This window comes from Megalops cyprinoides, chromosome 25 (assembly GCF_013368585.1).
Source record: "Megalops cyprinoides isolate fMegCyp1 chromosome 25, fMegCyp1.pri, whole genome shotgun sequence".
Classification (NCBI taxonomy): domain Eukaryota; kingdom Metazoa; phylum Chordata; class Actinopteri; order Elopiformes; family Megalopidae; genus Megalops; species Megalops cyprinoides.
The window spans coordinates 14446530-14461850 of record NC_050607.1 but is presented as its reverse complement, the minus strand read 5'-3'; the positions used below and the strand labels follow the sequence as shown (position 1 = coordinate 14461850).

The 15321-nt window shown below is 47.1% G+C and overlaps 1 protein-coding gene across 1 annotated transcript in view; it reads left to right on the top strand.

Moving 5' to 3' along the window:
* Positions 1 to 626: 626 nt before the first annotated feature.
* Positions 627 to 15321, top strand: part of LOC118772087 (GRAM domain-containing protein 4-like) — a 46193-nt gene continuing 31498 nt past the window's right edge. The window contains exons 1-3 of the mRNA XM_036520338.1: positions 627 to 940; positions 7854 to 8058; positions 13676 to 13796. Coding sequence (XP_036376231.1) covers positions 912 to 940; positions 7854 to 8058; positions 13676 to 13796 — 355 coding nt within the window. The 5' untranslated portion in view covers positions 627 to 911. The remainder of the gene's footprint in view (positions 941 to 7853; positions 8059 to 13675; positions 13797 to 15321) is intronic.

Here is a 15321-nt window from a genome sequence, read left to right as displayed (position 1 = left end):
CATATTGCTAAATTGCAGCATGCTGTCTTAAATTATATTACAATATGATCTGAATGCTTGAAAGATATGCAGTAAAGAGAGAGATAAACAAATTAATCGATACATTTTAAAGACAATGCATTTTCAGGGTATTTATAGTAGTTTATAGCATTAAAGCAGACTCATTCGCGTTTTATTTTTTATTGATCTGTTTTCCTGGGAGTAACTGAGTGTTATTTGGTACTGTAAAATCGTTCCACTTTAATAACAAAGGCAGATTTGCTTTCAGTAATCCATGATATTTATAAACCTCGTTGGAATAATTAATACAGCACCATGAATCTTCATCCTGGGTCTGAAAAAGCATTCCAAATTTGAAAGGCGTTCACGTTTAAGCTCACATCAGTGGCTTTGTGTGAAATTTAATTTCACCTCCGGAAGCAAGAGGACTCGCAGCAGGGAAGTACGGTGACTGAGTGGGAGACGCTTCTGTGCCCTTCGAGAAGGCCCGGGCTGCCTTATAACGTTTCGTTAATAGCGTGAATTAGGTTGTCCTGTCGGCGACAGCGTCGTGAGTTAAGGTTTGCCTGCGACGGGCTGTCACCGGCGGCCCCTTTAAGGATGTGGTCGCTGACATTGACGAAATTTCCTGGTCGGGAGCTTTGTGTGGCTCACTGAAAAATCAACAAGCGCGACAGACGCGGCTTTCTCGCAGGAGGGTGGTCTTGTGTCTATTCCAAGCCAGGCTTTTTTGTTGGGGGGGCAATCAAACGCCGTTCGCGAACTACAGAGGGCAGGATCGCGTCTATGGAGCCCGCTACTCTGCTGCGGGCGTGGGGGGAAAGGCGGATCTGAGCAAGAGCTCTTAGAGTCCGCTCCTCGGTTAAGGGTGCGCAGGCAAAAGCGTGAAACCAAAAACCATCTCAGTGTTAATGAAACTTCGCTACGATTTACGCGCCAGGTGAGAAACTTTTTTTTAATTTTTAGCCTTCGTCCTTTGCTCGTATGATCAACAATAGGAGTCAGGTAAGTGACGGCGGTGACAGGGCTGTAATTCTAACAGGGGTGCCGGCTTTGTTGGGTCACGGCACAATGCGTGTGTGTTGGTGTGTTCGATCGCGCCGTGGCGCACGGTTTCACACGCCTCGCCGTCCCGGAGCCATTGAGCCGTTGAGAACATGCTAACACATTGCCATTCAGCGCAGCTTTGTTTTCCTCTAACCCAGAAACGCGCATCGCTCCGAATGTGCGAAGCCGCTATTTTCGCGGCGTCGGCATGCCCGTCGGGGCACGCTGTGACACGGCCAGCGCTGTGCTCTTACAGCCCGCATTGTTAACAAGTCGCACGTCCATGAGACAATTTTACCGCACGCCGGGTCATATTAAGCGCCCTCAAATGCGCATTTGGCCGTTTGACAGTCGGTCGCGACTGTCCCGAGCGAAACGAACAACACATTGCAGATGAGACGGCGGTGTCTGCGTGTCCTCCTTCCCCTCGCTGGCGCACTGACAGTTCATATTCATTTGTGTTGCGTGAAGCGAAAGTGAGAATTTGGGGGGTTAAGGCCCCGGGCGACAACTGTACTTTCAGTGGTTATTGCCGCTCCGTTTAATGACGTTTTGTGGATGACTGTCTCCGTTACTGCAAACGGGAAAGACAAACCGCTGTTTTCATTTTAGTGAAATTAATGCGTCTGCGTTGCTGCTCCCTGTTTTCGTTCCAGATAATGACCTCTTTGTTGATGAAGTCATTTGATTAAAACGTCGGACGAAATATTTGCCCACTCGGGCAGCCAAGGACCAACCCGGTCGGTAGTCAGCTCACGATACGCGCGGCGTTTCTTCCCCCTGTTGAAACAGACAGATTAACTTTGATGAGGGATGTAGTCCAAAGTAAGACTGATTCGCCGCTTGTCATCGCTATCCTTTACAGGATGTTGCTGATAGCTATTGTTTGCAGGCCTTAGAGCAGGTTAAAATGCTTAGGAAGCAAGACAGAGCCATTCGCGAAGCTATAGTATTACAAATGACTTTGGGTTTACCGTTGCGCTGTTCGGGTTGAACAGTCCCTCAGGGTCCTACACAGATGTAAGGAGTTACCTTAATGAGAGGTCCTTCCTGTCTCTTATATGTACAACAATCCTGTACAATCACACAGGATTGTAGGACACTTCAATACATAGTTTTCTTGTTTGGTCGTGTCCGGTACAGTATATTATGCATGAATAACACTTGTCAGTTAACGTTTTTTGGCCCCAGAACTAGACACACATGGAATAACGAGAGGTATCTATCAACTGTTCTTTGCCAGCATGTCAAAAAATGATGACCGTACTCCTTATATAGTTATTAGACTGGCTTCTAGAAATGCAGGAAGCGTGCATAACAGTAGCTGTATTGCCCTTTGTACTGTCTCTGTCCCACCCTGAGGAACGTCTGCTCGTGAAAAGCAACTTCCTGAAAGCCGTTTGGTGACTCGGTGCTCCGAAGGCCTGTTAATGCCAAAAGTCTCACGGTCCCTGTTCCGGCATGTGGTAATTCAGAAAGGCAGAGTGAAACAGGAGTGCCTCAGTGGGCGTGGCGTGGACCGTTGCAGGAACTGCGGAATCAACTCCCGCTTTTTCTGTTTGCATCCCATAACACAGTTGTGCCATTGTCTGCTAGCAAGAATTGACCGAGATGGAGGGGTCGTACACCCACTCCATCAGTTGGTAAAGTGACGTCATGACTCGTTCGGCGCTCAGGAGCCTTGCAATGATGAAGCAGTAATAAAGACATTGCTAGCAACAGGAATGCATGGTTATGCATGTATTCCGCATTAGTGTCTTCTGTTTTAATAGGCACATAAAAGTCTGCTGGAGAAAGAAATGGTTTTTTTGCTTGTGTTGTATTCAGCTCACTTGTAAGTCGCTTTGGATAAAAGCGTCTGCCAAATGAATAAATGTAAGTGTAAATGTAAATATTCCTGGTCTTTCCTTCTGACAGCTCTGCCCTCCCAACAGATATCCTCCCAGCCTGGCTGAGGTGTAGCACGGTAGCTGTCAGGCCCTCATGGTGATGTAGCCCCCGAGCCAGGTCACACAGGAGCAGGGTGACACATACTAATCAATAAAACAGGTGCGGTTAATATGACTCCCGCCCTCCTGCCAAAGAGGCCAGGCAGACTCACTCACGGGGGACGGGCTCAGACCAGAAGTGACCTCAGTGATGTGGGATCGCTCAGTGAGAACATTAAACCTAGGGAAAGTGCTTGGATGGATGCACCAGGCGTCCGTAAGCCTGCCCTTCATTTTCATTGGGTCGCTGGCTTTTACCATAAAGGTTACAGTCAATTTCAAGTTTCAGTCAAGTGTGTGTAGGAAAGGAGAATCATACCTTTTAACAGAGTACCGTGTAATGTTGTGTCTGAGGGAAAGCAAGTGTGCTAGCTGCCGTTTTAAGACGGTTTTAAAAGGGTCTGCGTTTTTCTCTGGAGGAGTAATGGTCGCACATAGAGCATTCTCTGTGTGATAAAAGCTCATATGGCCCCTCCCGTCCTGAGGAGACAGAGATAGCGGGTGGAGGCAGTGTGTTCTGTGGGTGTGCAGAGTGGCACCGTGGCAGGGGAGGCCACAACGGGAGAAATCCGAGATACCAGCAGCGCTTGGATTTTCGGAGCGTTTTCTGAGGCCTGTTCCACACCCCAACACACCCCCTCTCTGTGTGCTAATGTGAGGTGGGGTCCCTGCACTGCCTCTGTTGTGTAAGTCGTGTTGTTGTTTCACTGGGGCCGGTTTCTGTCCTTTCATCCCAGAACAATGAACTGGTCTTAAGATGATTGACTTGACCTGCTCTCTGGGTGTGTGCTGGTCATCCATTGAGGGTGTGAAGGCCCCGCCCAGACGAGCCACGACACCTGATACTCTCCAAACAGATGTGAGGAAGGGAATTCTGGGTAATGGCTGTGTGTGTTTGAGTGTGGCTCTGTTTGTGTGTCCGCACCCAGAAGGCCAGAAGTCTACCGCGCAGGTTCGCCTCCTCTGTTTTCCGAAGAGACGGCCGCTGACTCATTTGACAGGGATGCCATGTTAGTCATCCTACAGGGCCGGGAGAAGGGCTCCTCTTCGGGACTGTTCTGGAGCAGAGTGGAGTGTGAAATGGGGTGTCCTGATAACCTGCATTCGCAGGCCTCCCGCTCCCTGCACAGCAACAGGCAGCGGGAGCGGTGTGTTTCAGGGGCCCGAGGTGCAGGTGGAACAGGCTGTTCAGCGGCGCGGCGTGCGGTGTGTGTCCCTCCTGGGGCTCCGTCCTTTCATCACGGTCACACGCGCAGGGGTCGCGCCTCCGATCCTCGCCGCCGCTGCAATAAATATTTATGAGGTCATTGATTTCTGGCCCGCTGTGCGTGTGTGTGTGTGTGTAAGAGAGAGAGAGAGAGAGAGAGAGAGAGACAGTGTGTCAGATGAATCCAGAGTGACCGCTCTCCTGCCGTAGTATGTGTGTGGTGAGGCGGACGCCCGTGCCGCAGTTTTGCACTGCAAACACAGTGCCATGAGAGGCGGGGTTTTAGAGCAGTGTTTGGCTTTCTCTGGCCTCTGATTGGATGTCATGGACATGTTCCTCTGACTTGTGTGTAGCAGTTGGACTGGGAAGAAAAACGTTGTTTACCTGTTTTTTATCCGCAATCTGCACCTGGACCAGTAAGCCTGTCCTAATTGACAATGGCTTGTTTCACTCCCTGAGACACCTGTGTGTGTCAGAGTGAGACAGGAGAAAGTGGTCCTAATAGGAGCTTCAGGTCCACACTTACTGACACTGAAGAGATACCAGCTTCAGACTGAAGACAGTTGAGCTTCAGTTCCGTCTGGCCACATTTACTGAGACTGAAGAGACCTCGCCTTCAGAGCCTTCTGTTCACACTTACTGAGACTAGAGATGTCTGCTTCAGAGCTTTCTGTCTACACTCACTGTCCATCATAATGTAGTAAACAAACGCTGTCCTGTCCTTCAAGTATCAGCCCGAGTTGTGGTAATGTTCTTGTTGACAGCTATCCTCTCATCCACCCACTGAAGTTGCGGCTTCGCTCATTAGCAGGATTCTGACAGTACGAATGAGGGCAGGAGCGCACCTTTCACGTCAGCGCCATCTCTCGAAAGACGCCAGCAAGCAGGCAAAAGAGACAGCGGTGCGCTGAACCCGTCCTTGTCGCCGCGGCGGTGCCGTCAGCGCGGGGCGTAATCGGGAAGAGAGTTTTCTTCCCCAGTCCTCGGTCATGGAGGCTGTTCCTGAGTCATGTTCCTGCGCTGAAGGACAGCGCCGTTCCCTGAAAGGGCTGTGAACAAAGGGCCGTGTAGGTAGACACTGCCCTGGCTTTGCCAATGCTTGAGCTGAAAAGGACAAAGGCAGGCTCTGCTTTACCTGAGTCTGTCAGGTCACAAACTTTTCTCTTTGCTGCCTGACAGTAAAAGTTGGCAAGATGTACACAAGTCAGTCAAAACAACAGCAGTGCTCAAGAACATTTCCATACCTGTTTTTATGTTTTTTTGTCACTCCTCATCCTTCTTGCTTTTGGTTTGTTAAACCTATCTGAATGGTTGAAATGTATGAGGTTTAACCGTTATTGATAAAGCTGTGGTTATGTTCTCACTGTTTATGGGTGGTAGAATATATATAATGTATATTTTTTTAAACAATTTTTTTATTGAATTATTTTGTTTTAAATAAAGGAACAACACAGAACAAGAAGGCGCATATGGGTACAGAAATACAGCATAGTTAGATAATGATGGATAAACAATAATGAATACATTTAAATAATTATTATTGTTTAAAAAGAAGAAGAGAGATACAGCCCTAAATAGCAATCAGTTCAGTTCAGTTCAACGTTCCATCCATCTACTTCAATATTATGATTCTCCAGAGAGTTACAGATGATGTTCCAAATGCCCCAAAACTTGTCGGTGATAGAATATTTAGAGCGTGATGTGGGGGAAAGGTGCTGGCATAGGTGTGATGTTGGGTGGCCTCGCTTTAGGCCCAGATGCAGCCTAACTGCAGTGTGGGTTGTCTTAGATTTCCAGTATAGGCTCTTCCGTCTGCTTCGTCTTGCATGTGAGCGCTAATTAGCGGAAGCTGTAACTTGCGCGCTTCACTAAGGGCTGTTAGCCAGGAGGTCGTCTTGTCCAGTTTCATTCTGATGACCCACAATCCCCAGAGATGCCCGGGGCTGGTGCTACAGAAAGGCACTGTGCAAGAGAACATGTTCTGGTAGAATTATTCATCAGGCAGGGACAGGCATCAAGTAATCTGAGCTAAAAAAGAAGTGTGTGGGTGGAAACGTCTCTAAACCAGGCTCTGCAAACTCTCTACCGTCGCAGGAAGTTGAAGGCTTTTTCGCTGGTGATGGCAGCCTTTCCTTCACTGCATACATGAAGCCAGCGTCCAGTGTCCACAACACTGTCTCTTCAGTCTGACAGATTACCTATAATCATAATAACAATGCTAACACTAATGCTAGTACCAATACTAATGCTAAATGCTAATACTAAGATGATTACTAATACTACATCACATTACATTATTGGCATTTAGCAGACACTGTTATTCAGAGTGGCTTACATCAGTTACAGTTTTTTTTACAATGTTATCCATTTATACAGCTGCTGTCCCAAATAGTGATTCTGAATGGTAATATGAATGTTAATTCTAAAACTAGTACTTCTACTGGCTACTTCTAAGAATAATTAACTTTATTTGATGAGCACCTCTCTTTTGCCTGTTGCCCCTCCTTGTGGAATCTCAGCCCCCTCCTGCTGAACTGCTGAACCCACACCATACAGAGGGGCAGGGCAACCTGACCCCATCCTGCTACAGCCTGCGCCCTGTTGGACCCACATACAAACATGGGGATGACCAGTATTCGGTTTTGGATTCTCACACGGTCACATGACTCGCTTTACTCCATCTCTTCTGGCATGGACACAGTCACACGTCTGTCTAATCCATCTGACACATACACAGCCAGGCAGTGACAGACGTGTCTGCTCCATCTCTCACACACACACACACTCTCACACATCTGTGTGCTGCGTCTCACACCACACATACCTGCTGCACGTACAGCTGCACATATGGCTACTCCGTCTAACACACACACACACACACACACACACACACACACACAGTCAGATATATGTCTACTCTGTCTACTATACACAGTCACACATACAATATGTCTACTGTGTGTGTGTCTCTCTCTCTCTCTTCACACACACACACACACACACACACACACAGTCATCCTCCTCTCCTCCATCTCTCATTCACAGCAAAAGTGGACAGTGGCCACACTTCTAACAGTGTTGCTTTTAACTGGTTTTCAGAATCAAAGGAAGTAATGAATCATGAATGATACTTGAAGAGTTAAGGGTCAGGTCAAAGGTCAGGGTGCAAAGAAAAAAAGTGGGCCAAAGTGGGTCTAAGTGGGCACGTTCACGTAGTTTGTAGTGCTCATTTCATTGTTACCTCTTGCCAGAAGGAGAGGGAGAGTACATGTCGTTCAGAGGTAATGTGATTAGCAGGGTGAAAACATTTGTGATTCTCATTTTGTCTGTCACTGTAGCAGCCCCAGGTGACCCCTGCTGGATGACTCAGCCATTGATACCTTTCTCTCTCTCTCTCCTTTTCCCACACTCATTTCTCTCTCATTTGCTGTGTCTATTTCACAGGCAGAATGCACCATGTTAAATGCACTTAAGTTTATAAAATTGCGATTTTCATTGGACACCTTCTGAGTTCCCCAATCTTGTGGAGCCTCTGTAATGTTGGTATAATTTTTTTCTCTCTGAGGAGCAGCTTTGTGATACTTATCCTTGTGTCCTTTTTGTCCCTGCAGGATTGCCGTTCACCATGCTAAGCTAAAGAAGAACATTGTGTTGAACATGCTAAAGCGCTTGGACAAAATCAGGTTCAGAGGTCAGAAGCGAGATGAATTCCTGGATCTAACTGAGTCTCCCAACGCGTCTGACAATGAATGTAGCGATGAAATCCTGGTGAAACCGCGGCCCTCGCTGCGCGAAACGGAAGACCCACGAGACCCTGTAAGTACTGTCCGCTGTATGACATCATCAGCACAGGTTTCCTGTCTGTAAGTGCTGTCAACTGTATGACATCATCAGCATAGGTTTCCTGTCTGTAAGTGCTGTCCACTGAATGACATCATTAGCATAGCTTTCCTGTCTGTAAGTACAGTCCTCCACATGATGTCATCAGCACAGATCTGATGTCCTCACAGGAAAGGAAGGGAGAGGTGATCATATTACAGTATTCTGTGGGCATCAGGTTGTCTACAGTAAAGATGACACTCACTGTTCCATTACTTACATATTCAGCGGTAAATAATAATGACACTTGGATAATCTGTTACCTGAAGTAGTATTCAAATACTTGTGATTAATTGCAGATCTCTTTGTGAACCATTACAGTGTACTTACAGTGTCTGAGGGCGGTAACATTGATAATAACAGGGTAGGCTTTAATTACTTGAAGATTTGATCTTGGGAGTGACAGAACATCAGATATCAAACTGTTCCAAATGTAATTAAGCAGAGTAGTGACAGCCCAGATGCCCTCTGTTTGACACTGATCTGCAACATTAAACACTGGCAAAAAGATTTGGAACTGGTTAAAGTGAATTGGCCCGCTGTGCGTTTCTGATTCGGGGTTTTTAGCAGTAATTTAGCGGCGAGTCCGGTCCCAGTGTGGTTAAAGGAAGCTGGCTTGTTTCCACGTGCGTAGTCTGGCAAAATCCTTGCCCCCCCCCATTCTGTTTCGCAACACTCCTGTGAGGAGTCAAAGAAAGCCCGCTTGTGTAATGGCTGTTCGGGCCCGGCCGCTCCTGGTGTCTCTGCCCGGTCAGTACACGTGTCTCTGAGAGAAGGCTCGCTTTTCTTAAGGTGAATATCCGCCCCACACGTCCCTCCCCCAGTGCATTGAGTTTCTGTTTATCCAGCCCCCTTCCTGTGGATGTTGTCTGGGACACTGATAGAGGGAACGGTCTGGGACTTTTTAAATGATGTTATGAGTTTTAGGTGACAAGTTTAAATTTTAAGGTATGACTCAGTCAAAGGGAGCCTCCTGAACGACTATTTATTTTGGCATCATACCAAAATATAATATACCTGTCAGATCCCTATTCATCTTATTCACCTCACAGCTAATAATCGGGATTAATTTATGATGGTGGCCGTTGTTTGAACCACTTCATTTTTAAGATCCGAAACAATTTTGCAGATCCAAGTATGTCGATCTAGTTCCTTCCGAAACTAATTTTTAAACACGTTTTTTTTTTTTTTAAATAATTTTTTTTTTCAACTTGTCATGTATACAATATTAGAAGTCCACTGTATAATCTTTCTCAGTTTGGCCAGCTCGTTATGTCATGAGTCATGAGTTGATCGGTTTGGCGTTGCAGGCAGAGAACCTTCCTCAGGGTGGACCCTTAGGGCAGAGCGCAGCCACTTTATCTGCTTTATTACAGTTATATTTAATTATTAGCTTTGCCCATATTACCTTGTGCATTTAATGTGGAGATAATGAATGGGAAGCATTCAGTGACAGCCAGCGTGATAAATGGTCACAAGGCAGGCTGTTAAACTGAGAAAGGAAAACACACGCATCCATAAAACCGGCAAGCTAAAAGAAGCCAAGCTAAACCTGGAGTCGATGTTTGTCCACGTTACGGCTGGGTTACGTTCCGTTGACTTAGCAACGCGTGGGAATGAAACCGGCAGCCTTTGGGTTGCGAGGCCTGCTCTTACACCACGCTGCTGCCCATATTCACACTGCGGCTCAAACCTGGCTCAGATGACACTGAAAGAATGCTGCGGTGTTCGGTGCCCGCTGGTGCCCGCCCTCCTCCTTCGCGACAGCCGTGTGGGCAGCGGCTCTCTGAGCCAACAGTGAAGTTCACTGTGGAGGGAGCTACAGGAAGCGTGCTTATCAGCACAAACGGCCTCGTTGTTCTCTTATTCGGAGCCTGCTTTATCTACTGCGGCTCGTTCCCCAGCATAGTCACAAAGACCTACACCTCCTTTTATGCATGTGCCGATCATTCATCTAAGGGCAGCTTACATATTACATAATGCAGCTGGCATTGACACATTAACCAGTACAGCAGGATGTTGAAATTTGGATTAAGTGCCCTGGTAAAACCTGCAGCCCTCTATTTGCCAGCAGCATTCCCCGATCCCTGCTTTAAGTGCACTGTTGTGCTGACCTGTTACTGTTAGGTGGCTTGGGTCAGCTCAGGATAGGGTTGGTTGGTATAGCTACCCCACAACAGAGCCTCTCTGCTTCCACTCCCAGACTCATTAAGACTTTTTTGGGCTAGTTCCCATGGAAACGGCTGAGGCTCTAGCATTTCACCGCAGTTCCTGCTCTGACATAAAGTTGAACAGGAGAAAGAGAAGTGTGCTTTTCTACAGGTGACACAGGAAGGAAGTTGACATGGATTCATTCACTGCAGAGGGCCATGGTACATTTACTCAGCAGTGCAGGAGCAGTGGCTATGCCTTCAAACTCTAGATGTGGCACTGCCATTGTACCCTTTTAAAAGGTTTGTAACCTGAACAACTTGAATATCCTGCTGTAAGGATAAATAACATACAAAATGGTAAGAGTAATTAAGAGAATGTTAAGACTTTGATAATGTCTGCAAATAGGTGAATCCATAGTCACTGCAGTGACCAGGTAATGGGGGTTTTCTTGAACGGTGATGTTATTTTTTTGCTGTGTACCATTTCTCCGCCATCTCAAGTAGGACACCTCTTTGAAACTGTTTTCTGATGCAAAGCCCCATTGGAGCTCCTTTTCACTTGTGATCCATTATGCAAAATGATTCCAAATTCATTTGCCTCTTTCCTTTGATGCTGATGTTTCATGTTAGAGAAAAAGGAAAAAAAATCAAGATTCTGTGGTTGTTTTTTTCAGTTGACAGGAACAGGTCTATTTGTGACTCATTTGTCACTCTGAGTGCCTGTGGTCCCTTGCATTTGTGCTTATGTGTTCATATATTATTTAACTTTTCAGGAGTCCTTAACTAGGGTTTCTTCCACAGCTTACATTGAACATATTTGGGATTAGATTTGGTTTATCCTGAATCGGTGACTGTCTGGTTTCAGCTGCAGTGTCCTGATCACCACGCCACGCTGCCGCAAAGCACAACAAATGCATTGGCCACTGTCTCCAGACTCACCGTCTCAGTCCCACTGCCCAGACTGACTCCTCTGCCTTAATGTGCTCTATCTCTGGAATGTCTCGGGAGTGGAACCTTTTCAGAAGGGCAGGACTGCAGCAGACTCGTCTAAAACATGCATTTAAAGTATTTTTAGCTACGCTTTGTATACGTATCTGGAGTACATTATGTTCAAATACAGACTTTTTGAATTCAGAAATGTTAGGAAAATGATATAGAAAATGTTTTTAAATGTATTTTAAAATGGCGTATTTGACCAGACTCGAGTGTCATTGTCTGAAATATTACCAGTAGTTTACCTTGCAGTTATCAGTTTACGTGCTGATGTTCATCAAAGTACATTTTTCTGGAGAAAACTATTTTAAAACTAAACCTTGGGGAACAAGGAAGTAAGAAGCACTTGTAAGTCGCTTTGGATACAAGTGTCTGCCAAATTAATAAATGTAAATGTAAATGTAACAAGTTTGAGCTTTACCTGTTTTATTTTAAAAATGCTTGATTCATCCAACCATAGCCCTGGGTTTTTATTTCATACCCCTGGGTTTTTACTGAGCACCTTTTAAAGGCCTGGGTTTTTATTTGATGTCATTTTAAAAGCCTGGTTTTTAGTACCCTATAAAGACCAGGGTTTTTATTCAGCTCCATTTTAAAGACCTGGGTTTTTGGCACTCTTTAAGGCCTGGGTTTTTATTTAGCCCCCATATAAAAGCCTGTATCTGTAAACTGTCCCGCTGTCTGTTGTGCCTCTCCACGTTCTGTCAGTTGATTTGCCATTTCCTGGCTGCGTTTTCAGCTTGGTCCTGATGTTGATACAACACTGAGAGAAACGATGACTCACACACAAGCAACTGAGTCATTTCAGCTCATTCTCACTGCGCTAAATACACAGGCCTCCGTGCCCCGTGGACTCGAGGTTTCCACCGTTGGCACGTCTGCTTTGGTTAAACATTTAATCAGTTTGAAGAGATCTGCAATACGTGGTCTGTGTGGAGACTAAAAACACAGGTGTCCGTTTCTCTCTCAGATCGCTGTGCTGTTTTACTGCAGGTAGCTTTGCTGGCTTTGGTGCCTGCAGTCACTGGCAGGGGTTTTGTAGGACCTCCTTTCTGCTCAGTGACCAGTCGCACCTCATGCCGGATTCCTTCTCAGTCCATATCCCAGGATGCACTGCAGTGATCCTCTCTCACCGTGAGCCTTCTGTGATGTTGGACCACGTGACCTGGGCCTGCATCCATCTCTCTCATCCTGGTCCTGCCACTCCCTTCCAAACCACGCTGATGAAGTTCTCTCAGTTGAGCTCAATGCAGAGCCATGCAGTGTTGTATTATAAATATTAGCATTACTAGAAGAGGCACATTAATACCGCTCAGTATTAAGTGACGCTATAATAAGAGGGATGACTTTGAACTGAACGTAGTCTCACTGATAGAAGTGGAGCTCTCCTGGGTGGAAAAGGCTGTCTGCCAAAGCAGGATAGATATTGATTCAAAACAAGAGACGCCAGGATATTTTATGGATGTTTATATGCTGGAAAAAGGGATAGTTTTTTCTGATTTTAACTTTTACAAGCCGATGCAAGGCCTGGTGAGGTTGGGGCGTGGTGTGTTCTTTTCTGGAAGAGCTGAGCAAATCTCCATATCTGTGTGTGTGTGTGTGTGTTTGTGTGTGTGTGTGTGCGAGCGCACATTTGTGTGTGAAAGGTGGTTATGGGAATTAGGTGGTGAATCCCATGGCCTCTAAGAAAATAATGAAAATGTATAACGTAATAATGTATAACGTTCACTTTTTTCATGTGTTTTTAACTCCAAACTCTCCCTCCAACTCCCTGTCTTCTTCTGTGTATCCGTCTGCCTCTCCTTCTATGCCCATCCCTCTCCTTCTGTTTCTCTCCCTCGCTCAGTCTGCTGAGGAGGAGACGGCAGACAGCACAGTGGATTAAGCTGCTGCACTTTCAGAAGCAGGGTGGCTCGTGCAGTGAAAACTTGCTGCAATCCCAGGGAGGGTCTGGGTGTGTGTGTGTGTGTCTGTGTGTGTGAGAGAGAGAGAGAGGGGGAGAGAGAGAGCGCGTGCGCATGCGGAATGTCAGACATTGGGAGTTCCTTAAAGGGAAAGGGTGCAGTGCTGCTGCAGGTGCCTTTTTGTGCAAATCTGCAGTGGCTGGCAGGTCTGTCTCTCTTTCTCTCTCTCTCAGTTTCTCTCTCTACATCTTTCCCTTCGCTGGTGGAGCAGTAGAGTCGGGTACTGACTGACTCAAAGCTGTTGATCCATCTTTCTGACTGGGGAAATGGGAGGATCAGTGCAGTGCCGTGCTGTAATTTGGACCCTGTTTTGAAAGGTAGTGGGAGGTGGAGGAGCACTGCCAGTATGAGAGTGTGTTTTACGGCTCTGCCTTTCTGGGGACCTGCCTCTTTGTGCAGTAACATTGTATCTGTGTGTGTGTGTATGTGTGTTTGTGTGTCCAGGCTGGTACAGGATCTCTCGCCATGGCTGCCGCCATCCAGGACTTCCAGAGGTCCGAATCGGAGCGGCTCAACGAGGTCAAAGGCCATTTGGAAATCGCCTTGCTGGAGAAGCACTTCCTGCGTGAGTCACCCAGCTTACTCCTGTATCTGTGCGCGCGGGCGAGGGAGAGGGCGTGCCGGGCACTCCGGCGCTCACAGCCCAGCTCGGGCACGCTGGGAAATGCTCCCAGGGGAATCTGGGAATTGCTGTATCGCAGAGTCCGCGCTTTACCGAGCGTCTGGCAGCCTCGGCCGGCCGGACATTTCCAGTCGCTTTGCAGCGCGGCTGCTCTGAGCAGCAGTTAAAGCGCCAGCTGCTGCTTGCCGTCCGGTCCGCCTCGCTGCTCGTCAGAGCGGTTTTTCCTGCACGCCGAGCCTGTCACAGCAATCACGCACTAACGCTAACCACAGGCCCTCCCTTTCACAGGGTACGGTTATCGTGATGTCTCCATTTTGTCTCACTCACACAAACCTTCTGGAGGGTTTGTTCCCACTAATTAACTTCAGCCCTGCCAGGGGAGTTGGGGGCTGTCAAAATGTAACTACAGCGTTATTATTATTATGGTTATTTGCAGTTGCTCTTATCCAGCTTGACTTAAATAGCATTCAGTTTCACATATGGTCTGTTTAAACTATATGCTACTTACTGAAGCAACTCTTTACCTTGCTCAATGCTACAGCAGTGTTGTCCTACCTGGGATTTGAATCTGCTGCCTACTATATACAGGCCAAGCTCCCTAATGGCATCATCGTACTGCTTCCCAGCGTCTAACGTTGAGGGTTTTGTTTCACAGTTGAGGGTCATGCCATAGCTGTCATTCTCCTAAGTCAGGATATTGTGTGCATTTACCTCTAAACGTGTGGGGAACGAGTGGAGTTATCATGTGTGTTGAATCCCTGTGGGGACGCTGGTCTGAGTGTGGTTATTACGTGTTTGTGGCCCTTGTGGGGATGCTGGCCTAAGTGTGGTTATTATGTGTGCTTGATCTTTGTGGGGATCCATGAAGGTTTGATGTTTGAAGGCTAAGTAAGCAGTGGATGTTCGGTGGCCCTGCTGGAGCAGTTTTGTCCTGTAGCCCTGGGGCATCTCCAGTCAGAGGCCTGGGGACAGAGCAGGTGTTCACACACCATCTCTGACGGCAGTGGAGGTAGCCATTAGAGGCTGGGGTAGCATGCACCATGGGGCTAGCCCATCTAGCAGCAGACTACCCCTCTGCTGCTTCTGCCTAGGATGATCCAAAGTCTTACATTCAAACATAACTGCACTGTGTTTGTGGAGTGGAGTATTGTCTTGATTGATTTAACCCTGTATTTATGCTGTAGTGCCTCAGTTTTGAATGGCCTAGTGCACATGGATTTGTCTGCAGTGGGCTTTCCATTACACACACACACACACACACACACACACACTTCTCTCCCTCCCTCTCTCACACACACTCTCACACACTCATACGTAGCGGCGTACTCACCCACACCTCTCATTCATGTCCCTGTAGTTGAGCTGTAAATAAGCCGTCGGTGGCGTTCTTCTCGCCCCGGCTCTCTATCCGCTCGGCGCACTGTGTCAGCACCGTGGGCTGCTCTAATTACACAGCTCCCTTTCCCTG